The following is a 19,715-nucleotide window of genomic DNA, read 5'->3' on the forward strand; positions in this document are numbered from 1 at the left end:
GTCGTCGTGTAACATCCGGTAATGCTACCCAGGTCGTGCAAACGTCGTGCCAGTTCATCCCGGGGCACGATTTTTCGGAGATATTGCTGGGACTAATGAGAGAAACCTCTGTAGTCACAGAAGCCGCCTCGGTGGCTTCTGTGAGGCAGAGCGCCAAACGGCGGGTTCAGAACCTGCCCTCGGGTGCAACTGAGATTTCGGCTGAACACCGAAAGATCCCCTTATGGTCGAAATGAATCATCTGTCGTCCCCTCATGGTCGAAATGAATCGTCTCACTGACTGCTTAGGAAACGCAGGGTGTGGCGATTCCCAAGCACCTCGCTTTCACCCTGCGGCCAATAAGGTCTCGGCATTTGTGAAAAAGGACGAGCGAATCGCAAAGCAGGGAGCGTAAGTGAACGTGATGAGCCATGCCCCGCATTTTTCTGGCTGTCAGTCGCCGTAGCGCCTCACAGTAGGTGCTTGCAGTTTTCTAGCAAAAGACGTTCATTTTGTATGTGCGTGTCGGCTTCTATCGAGCATGTTTTCCACCTCCGTTCTTTCTGCCATCAGGCTCCCAAGGGGGTGCTGAGGGAGTGCCTGGTGTGCAAGCGACGGACAGAATGCGTGGGTCTCTACTGCGGTCGGGACTGCATCGCCAAGTATGTCAACGACGCCAGCCAGACCATCAAGGTGGGTCGTCTTTCTAGGCCGAGGCCATCAGCGCCACCTCAGGCTGTAGCTGTAATTGTGGAAGGGCTAGCATAACTTGGTGCGGCTGGTAAATTCAATCTCGAAAGTCTTTTTTTTCTTTTTACGACGGAGCTGTTAAGGGCTAGTTTCCCCAGTATCGTGTCTGCGGACAAGCGGCGTGTCGACACAAAACTTCAGACAGCTACCGCCATCTGTGAGCGACAACGGCAACCAGACAACCGGCTTACCGGTTGTTTGGTTGCCGCCGTCGATCATAGATGGCGGCAACCTTTTCAGCCTTTTTACTTTGGTTTTCACCAGAGTTGAAAGGCTGAATTTCTCTAGGCGTCGTCCTAGACGTCGTCCTCAAGGTCGTCCTAGACGTAGTCCTCGAGGTTGTCCTAGACGCCCTCCTTGAGGTCGTCCTAGACGCCCTCCTTGAGGTCGTCCTAGACGCCCTCCTTGAGGCCGTCCTAGACGTCGTCCTTGATGTCGTCCTAGAAGTCATCCTTGAGGTCGTCCTCGAGGTCGTCCCAGAAGTAGTCCGTGAGGTCATCCTAGACGTTGTCGTTGAAGTTGTCCTAGACATTATCCTCTAGGCATTGTCTTTGAGGTCATTGTAGATGTCGTCATCTAAGCATCGTCCTAGACTTTGTAAAGGATAACAGCTTCGCTGGTCCTCCATCTTCATGTAAAGTTGAAGGGCTCGACTTTTTTTTTTTTATTATACAATTTAAGGTGGAAATTAATATGTTGCAGAGCACCCTTCTGGTTTGCCTATGGTTTGCTTCAGATACTTTTTGCGGCAGAGTTGAAACCACCCATCTTTCCGATTGCTTGGACGTGCAGCTTGCTATTCATTCAGTCTGTCTTCTGGCTGCCAAGCACGTATTCGTATTTGAACACGGGCACTCGAAATGTTCGTTCCTAGTCCAATCGATCGTTTCGCAGCCTTCACCTTTCCACATTGCTCCAAATTATTTGTCACTTGTCCGCGTGTTCCTTCAGAATTTGTCGTTGCCTCTGCATTGCACGAAATCCATCCATGGTTTACATGCAATTCTATACCGATACACACAGACTTAGAGCCAGATCGACCGGTCTCTTGCAGGCGGCAAAGCTGGACGGAGAGCGCCGGCTCATGTTTACGGAACGTAGCTCTGGCAAGCTGGTGGCCGGGGTCCAAACCCCGACCCCCGACAAGCTCACAGACTGGCTTGTGCGCAACCCCACGTATGAGCTGGCGGTGGCGCGGACCCCGTCGCGTCCCCCCTCGCAGAAGCCGCCCCAGCCGAAGACGACACCGGCCAAGGTGCCGACGCCGGCCAAGGTGTCGACGCCTGCCAAGACGCCGACGCCCGCCAAGCCGGCCAAGCAGCCGACGCCGCAGTCGACGCACGTCGTCGTTCAGACGACAGTGGCCACTGCGGCTGCGCCGTCGGTGGCTGGTGCAGTCCCGGTCGGCACGGCTCCCGCCGAGAACGTGGTGGCGGCAGCGACTCCAGGTGAGGGGCACCTGTATGTCGCTAGATTAGTCGAGTTGCAGTCGTGTCTTGTTAAGGCAAAAGCCTTATATGTCTCATCGTTCAGTCGACCTTCAAAGTCTTTGAGCGAAAACATGTCGGCGACGCGAATTGTACCAATGAAACAGTGCCAAAAGTGTGCTGTCAGAGATTGCGCTATCTTCGGAGGTTCGTTATCACCGAGACCACAGCTGACGCCACGGTCCGAGTGAACCAATGAAGTGGCGCCAAAAGTGTGTCGTCAAAGAGCGCTCCCGTCTTCTGAGGTTTGCTATCATGTTTACGTTGGTGCTTGGGCTTTCGCCTTCAAGTCGTCTTAGTCGTTCTCTATATTGTGGACGACTTGCTTTATAGACGATTTTCTGGTGGAAAGAAGGTGTTTGTACGAATGGGACGTGACTGTAATAGGGACCATAAAATCATTTGTTTTCAGCAATCTTGTGCCAAGAGAACGCTTCAAATTCCTAAAGTTCAGAACAGGAATCTGTTTGTGGGCGCTCGTGTTTGCGAAAGCATTTCTTTTCCTCCTTGTCTCCCCATTTTTTCTTGCCTCCATTTGCCAGACCTTAGCAAAACAAACGAGGATGGGATTATCTCTTGACCGGTGATAATCTGCTTACTGTAAAATCTAGTAAGAACATTCACCGAAAATGAAGAGATAAATAGTGAAAAACATGGAGTGTGCCATCTTTGGGGATGCCACAGCAAAACTTTATCAAAAATAATGATAAGCACCGAGGCACCCGCTGCAAACCACGTGACGCGGGAACTGATACCGCAGATTGCGGACACGGCAAATTCGCATTTCGCGATGCGATAAACATGTAAGAATTCGCTACAAACTCCTGTGCCATGGGAAGGGATACCGCAAGCGGCCGACGCAGCAGATTTGCGTTTCACGGTGCAAAGGACTCGCGGAAACCCGCCGAGAACTCGCATCTCGCGGGAACGGATATCGCAGACATAGCAGATTCGAGTTTCATGGTGCAATAAAGATGCAGGAACCCGCTACATTCTTGCCTGTCACGGAAACTGATATCGCGCACGCAGATCGCGGACAAAAACTTGGCAATATGCTATAAACTCGCATGCTACGGAAACAAAGATCGCGGACGCAGCAGAATTGCATTTCACGATGCAATATACAGTGAAACCCGTTTAGAACGAACCCACGTACAGCGAATTATTGTTGATATCGAACTCACGGAAAACGTAAATGAAAATGCATGTAAAAAGTATTGGCTGTACAGTAAAACCTCGTTAATTCGGATCTCATGGGACCGGCAAAAATGTCCGAATTATCGGAAAGTCGGAATATCGAAAGGACAAAGAAAGCTGCACGAAAATGTTTCCCTGTGACATACCTTTATTTGAGAAGAAATCTGTTATTACCGCCTGCTTTCTGGACGACACTTGGGCGGAGATGGCAACTTTCCTTAGCGCGGTTGAGTGCTCCACCGCACTCGCACTGTCAGAGCTACGCATCCCGTGCGCTGACAATGTAGCACAGCAAGGCCTCTTCTAGTTTCGGGTGCACCACCTTCCAAGGCCGCTTTCTTTTCGCGTTGAACTTCTCGCTCTCGAAAGCCCGTAGGATATCGGCCACAATTTTTACGTACGTGGCCAAAGTGCTTCTCTTGACGTCGCAACTTTCCATCACTTGTCGAGAGACGCCGCCCTCGAAGGCCCTCAGTATTTCCACTTTCGTCGCTAAATTCTTAGCCTAGTACAGCTGCAACGGAAAACGAGTAGCACAACTGACCAGTAATCGGAGCGGCGAAATCGCGACACCCGGTGCTATTTTTCCCTAGCGCCGATAGCGAGAGTGCCAGTCACGTTGAATTTTTCAATGCGGGGGTGGCCGGCAAAAAATTGAGGGATAGGATAGTTGTTAAAATGGCGGGCTTTAGGATCCCCACGTTGAGGCATAAAACGTGACTGTCGCCATTGCTATTGGCACGCTCGGGAACAATAGCCCCGCGTGTTGCGATTTTGCCATTCCAGTCGCCGGTCACTTGTGCTACCCTTTTTCCATTGCAGCAATGCTTATGCCGCTTCCGTGCCAGGAGAGTAACCCACTGAAGCACGGCAAACCAGAGCAAAACTGGTTCGAAACACGGAGAACCAAAAGAGCGAAGAACCATGGGAAAACCGGAAAAATCACGTGCGCACTTCGGATGGATAGCGGTCATACCTTTTGGAACAGACGGTAGCTAGCGCCACCTGCCGAATTCGTCCAAATTTACCATAGTGCGCCGCGTTCCCTCCAAATTAATGAGCTTTTGCTGCCATTGACTAATACATACGTTTGACGGGACCGGATCGGCAGTTCAAATTTTCCGAATTAGCGGGGGTTGAATTAACGAGGTTTTACTGTGTCAAACTTTTTCCCCCAAGAAGGCTTCCAAAAACGCACAAAAAAATCCTCTTCTAGCCTGTCCCTTCCCCCAAAAAAGAAGTAGGAAAGAAAGAAAATTTCAAAAGCTCAAGTTCCGAACAAAATTGAGTGAAGAGAAGCGATTCAAAAGGGTTAGATAACCTAAAAAAAAACTCTGCACGTACGCAAAAATAAAGAAAAAATCTTTACAGCGTGTTGTTACAAGGCGGACTTGAAGAGATGAGAAAGGCAGAGAAGCTCTCGCCTTACAACGAATGCATCGTGGAAGTTCGTTGGAAATGTTTTTTGCTATATCGAACTGGTCGTAGCGTTTCCTGCTGTGCATTATAAACGGGTTTGACTGTACACGAGCAAACAACTTGCGTGTGTTACATCTAAGAATCGATATCTTGCACGCAGATCACGGACAAAAATACGGGAGTTCGCTACGAACTCGGGAACGAATACTACTGCAAATCGCGAACGCAGCAGATTCGCACTTCATGATTCAATATACGCACGGTGATTGTAGACAAAAACGCAGGAACCCCGCTATGAACTCGCTTCTCGGACGTACCGGTACCACAGATTGCGTCATTGACATCGCTTGACGTCCAACGGGAATGTGGGGGTGGGCAATGTTTCGGAACTTTTATGTTACAGGTACTCAGCCAGAAAAACGGGTTGGGCGATCTCTCGGGAGGGGGCGTCTTTACGGGATTTTGCGGTAGTTGCAGTTGCCGGAGGTTTAACGCGAAGGGGCCTAAAAAAATTGCAGTGGCTTAGCTCGGCTATGCCAGGATATACGTAGCGCAAGTTTAGGTTCAGCTGGTTATTCTTAGCTTTCCTGGTTGTCTAAGGTTAGCTTGATTATCATGCTTACTGCTGCTTCAATGACAGACAGACGGTATACACATTATGTGACTACTTCAGGATCCGATGAGTTAAGCTTCTCCGCTCTTCTTATTGCGGAGGAGGCGCCGTGTAACCAAACTTTCGGTTGCACGACAAAAGATCCCCAGGTGGTCCAAATCAATCCTCAGTACATCGCTGGGGCCTGCCAGATGCCCGTCGTTGGTTTGGCCAGCTGTGCACTGTGTTGTTATGTATCAACCAACCAAGATGCCGCCCAGAACAACTGGACAGCGCGAGCCATGATCTCTAGCGTGTGCAAGTCCCCTATGCATGCGCTGCGCGCATGCATAGGGGACTGACCTAAGCGCCATACCAGTCCTGCCCATTCCGTCACTGCTACTTGTGCATTCGCGGCATGGCGGAGCCACGCAAAACTGCTCTACCTCGGCCAGTCTAGCTTCCGCTAGAAAAACTGCCGTGGTCAATGAACTCTTCGGAACACGTTGCGTCCTCCGGGGACCTGGTGTCACCCTGACGAGGTGATTATCCCCATGTTCTTGAAAGAAGAATATGCTCCGACTAGCGTTGACGTGGAGAATTGAGTGAATGTATGAATGCCGAATTCAATCTATTTCAGAGGCACAGTACAAAATGTATGAGTCCTTTCTCATTTGTGTTCTTTCTTCACTGTACAGTGCTGCACTGGGTTACGACAAAGAGGTCTTTGCATTGCACTACACAATGTTACATGTTCTTTGCCAGCGAGACCTAAACCTAGGACTGTGGTTCTTTTGTTACGTCACCCCGTGTATATCCTCAATAGAGACCTTGTGCATTTTTGGTGCTGACTATAGGCACGCTGCCAAAAAAATGCCGGGCTGCAAGCCTCAGAGTTAGTGGCCTCTTTATCTGCATTTCGACCCAATTCTGGACCAGAAAATTAAAAATCACAATGACCGTTGGTAAAAAAAAGAAAAAAAGTCATTTTTTGCATGTTAATGTTGTGGGGAATAGGCAGATTACGTACCTTTTACATCCGGGGACCGGCGCTCAAAGGGGAATCAGATGCCCGTCCCACCGCGCGGCCGACGGCTACCAGCGAGGGCGGTCGCCGCGCCGGGTTCGGCCAACGCCATGCCAACAACGATGATCCCGGTATCCAACAGCGTTTATTGTCGGGGACCAGGGGTCCCTAACAAGACACTGCGGTCAAGCGAGCCGTGGACTCAGTGTGCCCACAGCACCCTCTGACCTGAGAGCCAAAGGGGTAATTGCAAGCGGAGCATTGCCGGTCGGACGAGCTCACGCCGCTACCCGTCATCGCAGGAGTTCGGGGCCTGGGCTCTCGGCAGACGGACGTCCACTAAATAGAGGGGATGCCAACGGTCAGAGCCAGGGGGAACGCTAGCGTTGAATCATCGCTGGTCGGATGAGCTTGTACACCACAACACCACCCGTCGCCCAGAGCCCAATCCAGGACTCCTCGACCACACAACCGTCCACTCGGAGGGCAGGCCCCACTCTCTCTCACGATCTCGGTCGTCTCCGAAAACGGGCAACGTGCGGAGGAGTACGAGAGAGTAGGCCAGCATGGTGACATAGTCTCTCCCGATAGATACAGAGCAACCAGGCTCGAAGTCAAGACGGCTTCGCCCGGAACTTCCGCGGCTTACGCCTTCTCGGAGGAGAGAAACCAGTGGCTCCCACAATATTTGACAATGTCTGTTATAGATAACAGTATCCAGTCATTGAGCGTTCGCTGGATCCGTTACTTCCAAACTAGCAAAAGGTATTTGAGAATCCGAATGCGAGTGCTGCATCAGAGGTACTCAGATGGACGAGGAATAACGTTGAGTAAGTTGATGCGTCACTGCGATCTAGATGCATCACACCCCGAGTGGCCCCCTACTGCATCCCACAACAAGAATGGCGTGCCGCCATCTTCGAGGCAGTTTGAAAGATGTTTCTGATTTTTTTTCGATAGATGGCGCCACAAATATGAATAAGGTCTATTTTTCAAACTCTCAGAGGTGAAGAAGCAGCCACCCCCACAGCCGGAAATCGAGCCGGTCCGCATCAATGTCCGGAAGGTGCTTCGAGACTCCCTTTCTAACAGGTAAGGGTGAAATTCTATTTGAACGCTATGAGGGATTCACTGATTTGTAACTGTCCTCTGTACAGATTGATTTATAGGGCGCTTGCTTCGTTGAGGTGCCTTGAGAGTTGTTTCTCTTCTCGCGGGATGATTGCTAGACAGACGCCCCAAATGTTTTTAAACACATCCAGGTGCAAGGATGCAGACGACATTTCGTTGTCCGGTGACGAGGTGAAGCGCATGGCCGTGCGCATTGAGGAGGAGCTCTTCAAGTACTTCAAGGACACGGGCACCAAGTACAAGTCCAAGTACCGCAGCCTTGTCTTCAACATCAAAGACACTCGCAACCAGGCATGGCCCTTTTTGTCTCAACACGCTTTACATGATTCTCTCTTTCTTCCCTTCGCCTAATCTGCTCTGTCTTCCTCTTTTTCTTTTCTTACCACCTCTATTCGACCTCTGTCTGACTTTGTGTGAAAGACCCCTGTGCAGGTCCCATTTTGCAAGATTCCCTCTTCCTTCGATGCACTTTGTCTCCTGTTTTCATGCAACATCTTTTTACCTTGGTGTGAATGACCTCTCTGCAGAAGCTGTTCCGCAAGATTCCCACTTAATATGACCCTCCTTTTCAGCACCCTCTTTCTTTTCCTCCTATCTGCTCCGTTTCCTCCAGTTTCTGTGCCACCATTCCACCACCGATTGATCTTCGTCTCACCTTGGGACGAACAACTTCTTTGCAGGGCTTGTTTCGCAAGATCCTCAAGGGCAAGATAGCTCCGGACAAGCTGGTACGGATGACCCCTGAGGAACTGGCTTCCAAGGAACTGGCCAAGTGGCGGGAGCGGGAGAACCAGCATGTGAGTGGTCACTCCTTGTGTTGAGCTATGAGTGCCACTCATGGAGGTGTCCATCGTTTCAGTATCTGGTTTATGCAAACTTTACGCACTTTTTCAGACACAGAGTGTCTGAAAAGGTGCTGCTGTTACTTTCTTCTAACAGGTTAGCTTTTATGCTGCTCAGTTCTATGTGCAGTTTGAAAGTTTCACTTGTTCACATCGTATTTGCATCGCCCATTGGTTTTGTATTTTAGCCACGGCGACAGCTGCGGAGGGGACGGGCAATTTGCGTGACAGTTGTAAATGCTGCAAATGGACTCTTTTAGGGGCAAAGCTCCTTAGGGTCTAGCCTTGTCTGGCCTCTGTGCTCACATCGATTGCCATCACATCTGTTTTCTTAAAAAAAGAAAAAATGTTTGCGCAGTTGTCAGGATTCGAACCTGTGTGGGGAGACCCCAATGAATTTCCGGTCCATCGCCTTAACCACTCGACCACGACTGCGGGACGAGTAGGGGGCTCCGAGATGTGGTAGTAACTCAAAAGCTGGGGATGTCATGGATGAAACGTTGCATGCAGCCGCTCAATGTCTATGTAGGAGAGGGCGCTGCGGTCAAATGCGTATATAATCGCTTTAAACTTTGCATGCATTGGCTAATGAAGTCGAAACGCAACCCGGAACTCATCACTGCCTCTGAGCAATAAAAATTTAAAAAAATCAGCAGCATCAGCACTACCTATGAACAAAATCAGTATCATCAGCACCACCAGAGCTTCGCCCCAATCAACATCATTCACCACGGGGAGATGAGGTCATTTTTGTTTGTTTTTTTGTACGCCACAGACGCTGGAGATGATCAAGAAGGAGCAGATGGAGGCGGCCCAGAACGTGACGTCGCACGCCCTCATCAAGAAGACTCACAAGGGGGAGGTGGAGATCGACGACGACAACCTCAGGCTGCTCGAGGTTTGTCCACGCTTTGCTTTTAAAGCGATGGCTCTTTAGGGGAGCTCTCCACAGACCCTCCTCGCCTGCTTTTGACTGACCGTAGCATGCACGGCCATGACACTTTTATGATGTCATTCGACAAAAATCGAGGGACCGTTTCATTGAATGCGGTATACGCACCAGACGGACACTCATTCTAGGCCCTGTAGCATTGACAACGAAGTGCAGCCACAGCTCTGTGTCTGGTACACTGGTACACTGTCCCTCGGTTTGACGTTGTACTGCACACGACAAATGGCGTTACCCCCTGGAGCGAAATTTTGCAATTCAAACGGCCTCAACATTTGTTATGTTTTACGGCTATCTTATGGGCTCTTCCCATCACTAGAAGTGGCCTCCGTCTTCGACATTGCAGTTGTTGACAATGTAGTTATTGATGTTGTAGTAGGCAACGCACGGCATCCGTCGTCGACATTGCCAAATCCTTAAAAAAAGACTACCCACCGCAAATGGGAATCGAGCCCGGGTCTGCTGCGGGCAAAGTGGAGGCGTTGTCACTGAGCTATGCCAAGGCGTAAACAACCCCACTTTGTACTTTTTTTTTTTTTTTTTTTGTAGTACCAGATGCTCAATGCACATGCTCTCTGTAAAAATGTACATCCAATAACAAGATGCCATTGTAGCACTGTCAATGCTGAGAGCTCGTGCCGGGAGATGCGCTTCCGCGCGCTCCGGAACAAAATAAAACCAAAGCATTGGGAACAAAACTGTCAAATGTCTATCTTGCGTTTGAACACTTTTGTTCGTCCACCCCTTGGTGCGTGAACGCGATGCCAATGTCCGACAACTTCGCCTTGACTCGTCGTATTTATTGCTATGACTGTACTGTGCATTAATGTGGGACTGCTCGATTCTTTTTCTTCTTTGCAGAAAGCAGACGAGAAGTCGACGACGGAGCAGCCCGAGCCCGTGGTGACGACGACTCCCCGGGTGTCCACGGGCGGATCGACGGGCAGCGCCATCTTAGACGCGGCCGAGCGGCCGGGGAGGGACACGACGGATGCGCACCGTTCGCACCTTTTTGACCTCAACTGCAAAATCTGCACGGGCAAGGTGAGTTCGTGTCGGCAACGTGCGAAGCACCGGAAAAGATCTTGGTTGTTTCGAGGGCTCTGCCTTGTTTAGTAAGGGCCTTCCGAATGCCCCGGACGGCGGTGTCCCTCACACGACATAAGACGGATGTTGTGTTGGTCGCTCCGAGGTCGTGGTAAGTTCAAACCATGTTATCTTATGAGGACAGATTTTTTTTTTTTAGTCAAATTGTGTAGGTAAAGTGGAATGCGTGAAATGCAAGGAACAACGTCGTAGGTTTACGCCGAGTTTTGCGTTGGGCGGCGCCGCTTAAGTTGCCCCGTTGAGCAGGCCTTTATATTTGGATGGCTGAAAGGACCTTTGATGATCCGCCGTCTTTTGGAGCGGCAGCGGAGGAATTAGACGCACAAGCAACCCCCGTGATTAGAAATTTGCGGCCAGATATCTCGTTCTGGATTGTGCCGTCCATTTTCCGTCAGGTGATTACCTACCCATCCACTTCTCCTAAAAGATTATATATAAATCAACGGCTCAAGCTTTCGAATTGTTGCCCCCTATCTTAAAACGACAGCTTTGTGTGGAAACCATACGTGGACCTTGCTCGCTCGTGTTGGTGTTGGTCACGCAGTACGTCTGCATGAGCGCGTGACACGGGCTGACGGTTTGGCTGGGAGCTGCAACGCGAGGCTCGCGTGAAGCCTTGGCTGGCTAGCTGATGTTTGATCCATAAACACGTCTGTGGTCTTAGTGTGTGGTAAACCGTAACAATGTAGAGAGCTGTGCTAGTTATCGGTAATTAACACAATGCGGATGTAAGGGCGCATAACAGCAAAGACAAAGGTAAGGAACATGCGCCCTGCAAGCGTGTTGCTGGCTAAGTGGGTTTTTTTCTGCACCACACGCACACCGTAGCGCAAGGCTGTGGAAGAGAGTGACGGCTACGGAGCGTGGTCGCAGCTTTTGGTTTGATGTCGCGTCACTCGCGACCGACGGCATTGTGCTGCGGAGAGGGGTTGGAGAGTGGAGGCAAGCGGTGCACTTCCAACGCTTGCCGCTCTCTCCACGACTCCGCTGTGCAGCAGGGCAGGAACTGCATATTAGGGTTTTCGCATCTTCGTCGCATTTAACAGAAGACTGCCAAGAATAAAAATGGGGAATGCATGTGGAACTGAAAATAGACAGTGAATGAAGCAGCCGTTTGCCGCCGCTTTTATATGCGCGTTTAGTTAGGGGATGTTCCAAACTAGGAGGCGCGAGACCGGCCGAGGACGAGCTGGGACTTTTGGGTAGAGTACAGAATTATAAAAAAAGGAACCAGGTCGAGCGGGGCTCCACCGTTCCTCCGCGCGACATCTGCGTGCGTCGCTAACTCCGCAACACTTGCGTCGATATTTAAACTGGGCAATCTTTCTGCGGACATTCTCCCCTTGCAGGTGGCACCCCCGCCTCTGCCAACCACCAGCACGGACGAAGTTCCGGCGGCTTCGGTGTCGCCCCAGCACCGGCGGAGGGGGTCGGCCACGCCCGCGGACACGGGAACAGACCTGTCCTCATCGTCTTCCTCATCGTCTTCGGCGTCGTCGTCGGCCCACGCGTCACCCCCCCCGCCCCCTCCCCCCACGAGGGAGGGGGCCACCTCCTCAAGGAGCGACACCCCTCCCCCTCCTCCTCCTCCCCCCTCCTCCCACTCGGAAAAGAAGGGCAAGAAGTCGGCCTCCAGGAGGTCGCGGGACGACTCTTCAGATTTGGAGCCCAGCTCAACCGTTTCCCTCGGGTGAGTGGCCGAGAAAATTAGTTTGAACCGAATTGAAGTTTATTTAGTAGAGACAAAAGGCATTTCTGCCTGACTGAGGCCTCCCCCTCCCCATACACAGAATTAAAAAAAGACAGATAGACAACAAAAAAGAAAAAAACACGTATAGTGTACACACTTCTCTAAAAAAGAAAAAGAAACGTCAGAACATGTCTAACAAAAATTTATTGTAGCGTAGGACAATCATTGGAAAAGAAATGTCGGGTCATGTTTCAGTGTGAAAGCAGAAAGGCCATCTTCAGTGTGTAAACAGAAAGACCGAAAGCCCAAAACTGGAAGTCCATTTTCAGCGCAAAAACAGGAATTCCTTTTTGGAAACCGATATGGAAAGTCAGTTTCTGGAGCAAAAGCAGAAGCTCCTTTTTTAAAGCGCAAGCACAAATTCAAGATGAGACGTCGTCTCCCTGATCATGGCTGGAGACTTCGATGACGGTACAAGTTATAGTTTCAACGAAGTCTGCCATAAAGCTCGTCAGATTTATTTACACAGTCATATCGTACGAGATTGTCACAACTGCCGTCTTCTAGCTTCTCATATTCCCAATCTGACCGCATTCTTGTAGATATTGTGCAAACGAGCCAAACATTTCACTCCCTCTAAAAGTGAAACTATCTCATACCACTGTCAGACGGGCACCTAAAAGGACCTTTACACCAAAGGCCTTCAGGATTTTCAAGTGACCTTTACGTTCGGCCGTGTCAGACAGCGCAAGTAAATGCCATTTCGACGATGTTTACAGCGATTGAAGTCTCGTAGCTCGGTTCAAACGCATAAATCATGTTCACGCCAGAAAAATAATAGTCTGGCGATATAAATACTTTTTTAAGGTTTTTTTTTGAAGCAAACAATATATTAGAAAAGACAAAAGGACGAGTTTAGTCGAGTGATTACAACGAAGTCCACTTCAAGCCCAAGCAAAGTAGTTTTTTGGCGATTAGCGGCAACCCTGGGCATCTCCCACTTCAGTCCTAACGTTGCTCAGTGCTCCTGGTCCTTTCTGTGCTTCTGCTACGCTTCTGCCCTGATGCTCGCGCTTGAGGTTCATCGCATGCGTCGGAGGTCCTCCAGCCGATCCTCCCAAAGTCGTATCAGTGCCCAGGTCGCCTCAGCGCTCCAATGGAAGCGCAGCGACCCCTTCCTACTCGTGGACGCTCCTCCGTCATTCGACGTATTGCCTGACGCGAGAGTGAGATACAGAAATATATATATGTACAAAAAAACATTAAATATATACAGTACGGATAGTAATATAAATAGAGAAATAGAAGCTAGATAACTATGGTCGTAAGGAAAATCGAGAGGAGGAAGGCCGAAGTATCGAAGCGGACGACGCGAGCAGGCGACGACGAGGCCTACCAGATAGCTGGGGCCGTGAGTACAGAAAAGTATTTGTAGAACGAGGTTTGTACATAACATACGTGAAACACGCCCTTTTTCAATAATAAAAATGCAAACGCATTGATTTTAGATATCAGTACGATCTGTTATTTCAATTCGCTTTTCCAGTGTAGACCACTGCTAACGAGAGTAGGCCTTTAGCAGCCGTAAAGGAGTTGCGGGAACTCAGGTTCACGAAAAGGACCTTTACGCTAAATGCCATTTGAGTTGCCGTGTGGCACTGCCTAAATGACATTTACACTAAAGGTCCTTTGTCGTAAAGGTCCTTTTAGGTGCCCGTCTGACAGGAGTATCAAATTACTTAGAATCATGCGGGCCACCTACCTAGACTGTTTAAAGCTATTGGTGCTTTCGAAATTTAGATACTGCCTTTCACAGTTATGGTGGCCCATAGCCGACATTCTCTGAGCGATTCCCATCGTAATCCTCGGACAGGTTCCTAATAGTTTTTTTTTTTTGTTGTTTTTTTTTGCTTCGCCATAGTCTTTGGGTGCGTGTCCTGAAGTTGATCCGTTACTGCAGCTTTTCTATTTCATTTGGTCTAAACTTTTTCTTTCTTTACCAGATGCATTAGTATACGTTTGAGGCATCTTTCTCATGTGCATCGAGAGGCTCTGCGTGCATTGTCTTGTCGGCGAGAGGGGCGTTGACCCTTGTTTTGGGGCCCCCCAGGTCCCCGGACTCTGGCGTCTCGGGCAGCAGGGGCTCCCAGGGGGGCAAGGGGCCCAGCTCAGTTTGGAAGGGCTTCATCAGCATGCAGGAGGTGTCCAAGTTTGTCACCAGTGCCTACAAGGTCTCGGGACCCACAGACTTCCTCTCCCAGGTAGTACAACCACCACTGCAGGCACTTTCCCTCTCCCTCTAAAACAGCCAGCACCCCACTCGGAAGGTTGCCTTATAGTACGGGCATTCTCAATACTGCAGCGGAGTTTAGTGTAACCCTATTGGTCACATGATACGTTATGAGAACAAGCCTTTGACTACCACTTGATTTACCACTAGCCGTATTGTTAAATTTATACAAGCTCATGGTGACCTAATCATCTATTATCTCTGGTGTTTTCATATCTTGTGACATCAGTAGTTTCCCTTTTTATGGGCTTATTGGCGGCTGGAGACAGAATGATGCGATCAAATGGGCCACAGGATTCATCTTTTTTGACAGGTGATGTAGTGGTGTACACCATTCACCTTATATAAAGGCGTTCATTAAATATTAGTTAGGAACCTGTGTTCCAGCATGACCTTAGGCTTACCGAGATTGAAACTTTGTTTTTAGGGTAAAGCTCTTGTGCACTGAAGTAGCTTAGGTTCCATTATGGCACGACGATTCATGATTACATTTTATTCGACATATCTCGCTTAGAGAGGACATATCTCGCTTACAGAGGACATGGTCTTACGATTGTCATAGCCTTTCCCTCACCCTCACAGGACATCCCTGACACTATCAACGTTTGCGGCAGGATCATCCCAGACCAGGTCTGGGACTACCTAAGCAAGATCAAGCAGTCTGGCAACAAAGTAAGTCTACGAAAATTTTCTCCTAGCCTTATGAGGTGCGTGCATCGTGTTGGATATGTGGTTTCTGTGCCACTCTTGCTCGGGGCGTCTGAAATTTTGAGCAGTGCTCGATCCAGTTTCTGCATCCTGTCGTCGGGACTGGCATGTTATGTTCGTCGTTTCCAAGCGTTTCCAAGTTTCCAAGTCGGGTTCGATGAGCATACAAAATTTTAAATGTGGATCGACTAACCATCCCACGTGACATATGTCGTTTTTCACTGTGTAAAGTTTTTTGTTCCTTCATACCATCTTTTGTGGCCATCACCATGTTGAAGTTTGACACAGCCAGGTGGCTAAAATTGCCAATAGACCGATCTCACCAACCGTTCGACGTATGCGCGAGCCAGCCATAACTTTAGTTCACAGGAGGCAATCGGCAGTGCACGAGACTGCTCGTGCCCTGCACGCGCAGAGCTCCAGCGAAGTTGTCACACGTGCAGAAAGACTAAAGTTCCCTCGATGCATTGCGGCAGCGGTGGCGTAGTCAAACTGGCTGGTGAGATCGGTCTGTTGTTTTGCTCAGTGGAAACTCTCCTTCTACAACGCCCTATTTTGCTGCAATATTTTTTTTAATCATTGTTTCATAGAAATTTTATTAATTATATTTTGTTGCTCAACCCGGCTACATCGGAATTTTAGCTGGCAACCATTGCAGGAACACAGTCAACACTAGCAAAGGCTCTAGACTTCTAATTTTTCAGGTCAGCAACATATAATTCGAAGTTTCATACTCTATAACTGTGATAAAATTACAGCGAATGTGCAGGCGAGCAGGTGATAATTCATCGTAGCGTAACACCTAAGCCTGTGGTGCAGAAAAATTAAGAAGCTTTCAAGTCGAAGAAAGAGACAGCACTAGGAGTAGGAGAATGTCTCAGACGCATCTAAAATCATTTCTTTTTTTTTCACTTCTTATATACATCCGATGCTGATGTCACTGACCTCTTTACATATATACTTTTTGTGGACACATTCGAATGTCCTCTTAACGTCAAGACCTCGATACACGAGACCTATGAGGAGTGAGAAAAATAAATGATCTTAGCTGCATTCGAGACATTCTCCTACCATAGTTTTTTTGTTTGACTTCAGGTTTCTTCATTTTTCTGCACCACGATCTCATGTGTTACGTTGTGATTATTCATACTCAGTTTTATTTGTGCTCAGTTTAAAATAATCACAACTTTTCTCATTCACTTTGAATCAGACTTTAGTATGTTTGCTCAATTGAGTATCCTGTGGAACCCCGATTCTTTTGTAACCATCGCTTTGTCCCCAAAGGTTTCTGACAGCCTTTTTCTTGGAAGAATGGCACCAGGAAGTTTCACACATTCTTGAAAAGACGTCTCATGCCAAAGCACTCTACCGGTCACCTTCAGAGTTCCGTGTTGTATATTACAGATGCACGTTGCAGGGCTATGCTCTCGTGCCTGCGGCCTCGATAGAACCGAGCTGCAGGCACCTTCTCCGGTCTCTTCCCGCTCAAACTTTCACGACAACCTTCTCCTTAGGAGCTGCTGGTGATCCGGTTCCAGCCGGCCAACGAGGAGGAGAAGAAGCCGTACCGAGAGCTGTATGGCTACCTGAACTCGCGCAAGCGCTGCGGAGTGGTCGGAGGCCTGTCTCGCATGCTGAAGGACTTCTACATCCTGCCCCTGCCTTCCCACAGTCCCGTGCCCACCGTGCTCATGCCCTTCGAGGGGCCCGGTGAGTTGCCCGGTCATACTGTGGACCAGAACAGGGGAAGCAGCAAGAGCTAGGCCATTTTGGGCTGTTTTCAGTGAGGGGTTGCTGTTCCTTTGCCATTTCACAAAGGTGTTCGAAACATATTGCATTTGGAACACCTTTGATCGCTCCCGCCCAAATCCACAGTCCGTCGCACGCATTACGCGTCACACCAGTTTGCAAACTTTGGTGCGGCGTGTAATGCGTGCGACGGACTGGGTTCGAGCTGGTGCGGGTTTGGATTTGAGCACCAAACTAGTTGTCCGTGAAACGGTGCTTGAACGGTTGGTCGACGATTCTGCAACGGAAATTGGCTTTCTGTTGCTGCCGGGCACGGCGCTATCTTTACTTGCAGGCGAAATTAAAAAAAGTGGTAGCACACTTATCTGTGTGAAATTCTTAATGGATCGTCGGCATTTCAGGCTTGCTTGCGGACAACAGCATTGGTAACATTTAGCAAACAGCTAGTTAGAAGTGGGCCATTATTGAAATTTACAGGTAGCCACAAAGTTTGTTAGCCGAAGAAACTAGTTATAAATGTTGCCACTAAACAACAGCCGTCGCCATCGGTGCTACGGCTTTTGTCATTTGCTTTGTCTACTATTGTATGGCCTCTACTCGATCTGTAGTCAGCCAGAACAACAGCTCCAACATTACTCGGGTTTTAGCCTGTGGATGACACACGCATAAAAACAATTTGGAAACAGCAAACTCTAACGAGGAGATTGCATCGTCTCCGCTGTCCACTCTGCTAAAGTGGGAAGAGCTGGAAGGAGCTTCCCCTGAACTCTTAAGATCCCACGGACTATACTCTGAGAAGTCTTGCTTGAGTCGTGGGCAGTCTTTACCAAATGCTTCGACAGTGTGGCAACAGTTTGTGGTGCCTGTTCCAGGGTTGATGTCTGGCCGACCCCACATGCTGCTCGGCATCATTGTACGCCACAAGAACCGCCCAAAGGGAACTGGAAAGGGCTCCAGGTGGGCCTCTCGAGTCATTCACCAGTGTCTAGCACATTTTCCCGCTTGCTTTTGAGTAGGCTGGGCTTAGAATAAAAATTGCCAGCAAGCTTTTTCTCCAAAGTCCTGGAACGCAGCATTGAGGGAGCAATTTTTGTAACTCTTTCCTTATCACACCTATTCGAATCGATCAATTTGATCGATGGATTTCAAACACCTGTTTCGACGCGTCTGATGCTGTTTTTAGATGTGTTGTGCGATCCAGGATATTACGGAGGAGCTCTGAGTTTCTGTTTCGGTCTTTGCTTTTCTGCGAAGCAGCAAATTTTTTGTGCGACTTTAAAGTTAAGGGATTTCCCATAACAGCCTTTTTTTGAGCAGTAAGGAAAGAGTGCAGTTTGTTCAGAAGAGATTAAACATAATGCGACGTTAAAGTGTTAGGTCGTGTCAAAGATGCTGTGACATCATGCGATACTGACGCCACGTCAAGGACACCGCAACATTGTTCGACGTGGTTCACATCACATGACGTCATGTTACGACTCGTCACCCAATGGCAACCAAACAGGTTATGCCGACACAAGCAGATGGACAGACTTCTGAGAGTAGGGGGTTCCATCTTAAAGCATTCCACAATCTAATAGGTAAAAATGCTGCATAAAATATTGAAACTCAACTGCCTTTTTGTTGGAAACCTTCCAGGGCCTCCTGGGCGGAGCGTTCGTCTTCCCTGGACGCCGCCTCGTACACGCCCCCTCCCCCCGAAACGACACCCTCCGGAGGCAACTCGGACGATGAGGAACCTTACGAGCCCTCGTACACTCCGCCCCTGGAGAAGCGGCGCTCGCGGCGCAAGGGGGAGGAGCTCCATCCCGAAGACGACGACGACGTCCCGTACGACCCCGAGGACAACGACGTCGGGTTCGGGCCTGCCGGCTCTGGGAGCGGGGCTTCCGAGGCCCCTCCCCCTGCGGGCGGGGCCACGGAAGCCACACCCCGGGTGGGCGGAGCCGGTTCCCTGGTGTCGGGCCAGACCGTGAGCGAGCTGATTGAGCGCATCTCGGCCGGGGCGAACCCGGCGGAGGTGACCACTTCCGTGCTGGCGTCCATCGCCACCAATTCGGATCTGGAGCACCAGAAGCGGTTACTGGTGGAACTGACGCAAGAGGTGAGGGCACTGCGTTGTGCGTCCGAGACGATGTATGCATACTAGCGAACATCTAACAGGTTCGTGACATGGGCTGCTGTAGTATAATTTGTAGGGTTGTGCGAATATTCGAAACTTCGAATAGAAGTTCCGAATAATACACTATTCGATATTCGCTTCGAGAAGAACGGCACTATTCGCGTTTTTCGAAGTGTTGATTGCAGCGAGTTAGCCCCGTTGAGTGCGCTTCTTATCAAGCACCGGTGCGCTGCAGAGAAGCCATACCCGCGAAAGCGAGCTCCGCGGGTGTTGCTTCTCTGCATTACATCGGTGCTCGGTAAGAAGCGCACTCAACAGGGTAACCCGCCGCGATAAACATTTGAAAAAGTGAATATCGAATTGTGCGCTTGGCAGAAAAGCATACATTCAAAGCGGGATGGTGCACTTGTGCCGACTGTATTTGAAAATAAATGGAAACTTTGTGTATCTGTATACCTACGATGTACTAGAAGTTTCAAAATTAAACTGTTCTGCAAGAGTACACTATGGTAGGCAGAGATGCCCTTACAACCTGCGTTCATGATGCGCAATTCATTTTTTTTAAACTCGAGATTAAACAAACAATATTTTATAGAGCAATATTTGTAAATTCACTTAATTGGGTATAGTTGGCCATCTTTATAATATTCATTTTATGTCAGATCCGTCGTTTAC

At 49.3% G+C, this 19,715-nt stretch overlaps 1 protein-coding gene across 1 annotated transcript in view; it reads left to right on the forward strand.

The window, feature by feature from the left end:
• Positions 1–19,715, forward strand: part of LOC8025152 — a 42,491-nt gene that overhangs the window by 19,271 nt on the left and 3,505 nt on the right. The window contains exons 11-23 of the mRNA XM_029968457.4: positions 554–673; positions 1,785–2,178; positions 7,457–7,544; positions 7,715–7,874; positions 8,264–8,380; positions 9,201–9,323; positions 10,236–10,418; positions 11,831–12,171; positions 14,282–14,432; positions 15,044–15,133; positions 16,684–16,879; positions 17,791–17,875; positions 18,557–19,022. Coding sequence (XP_029824317.2) covers positions 554–673; positions 1,785–2,178; positions 7,457–7,544; positions 7,715–7,874; positions 8,264–8,380; positions 9,201–9,323; positions 10,236–10,418; positions 11,831–12,171; positions 14,282–14,432; positions 15,044–15,133; positions 16,684–16,879; positions 17,791–17,875; positions 18,557–19,022 — 2,514 coding nt within the window. The remainder of the gene's footprint in view (positions 1–553; positions 674–1,784; positions 2,179–7,456; positions 7,545–7,714; positions 7,875–8,263; positions 8,381–9,200; positions 9,324–10,235; positions 10,419–11,830; positions 12,172–14,281; positions 14,433–15,043; positions 15,134–16,683; positions 16,880–17,790; positions 17,876–18,556; positions 19,023–19,715) is intronic.

This window comes from Ixodes scapularis, unplaced genomic scaffold (assembly GCF_016920785.2).
Source record: "Ixodes scapularis isolate PalLabHiFi unplaced genomic scaffold, ASM1692078v2 PGA_scaffold7__128_contigs__length_106722199, whole genome shotgun sequence".
NCBI lineage: Eukaryota > Metazoa > Arthropoda > Arachnida > Ixodida > Ixodidae > Ixodes > Ixodes scapularis.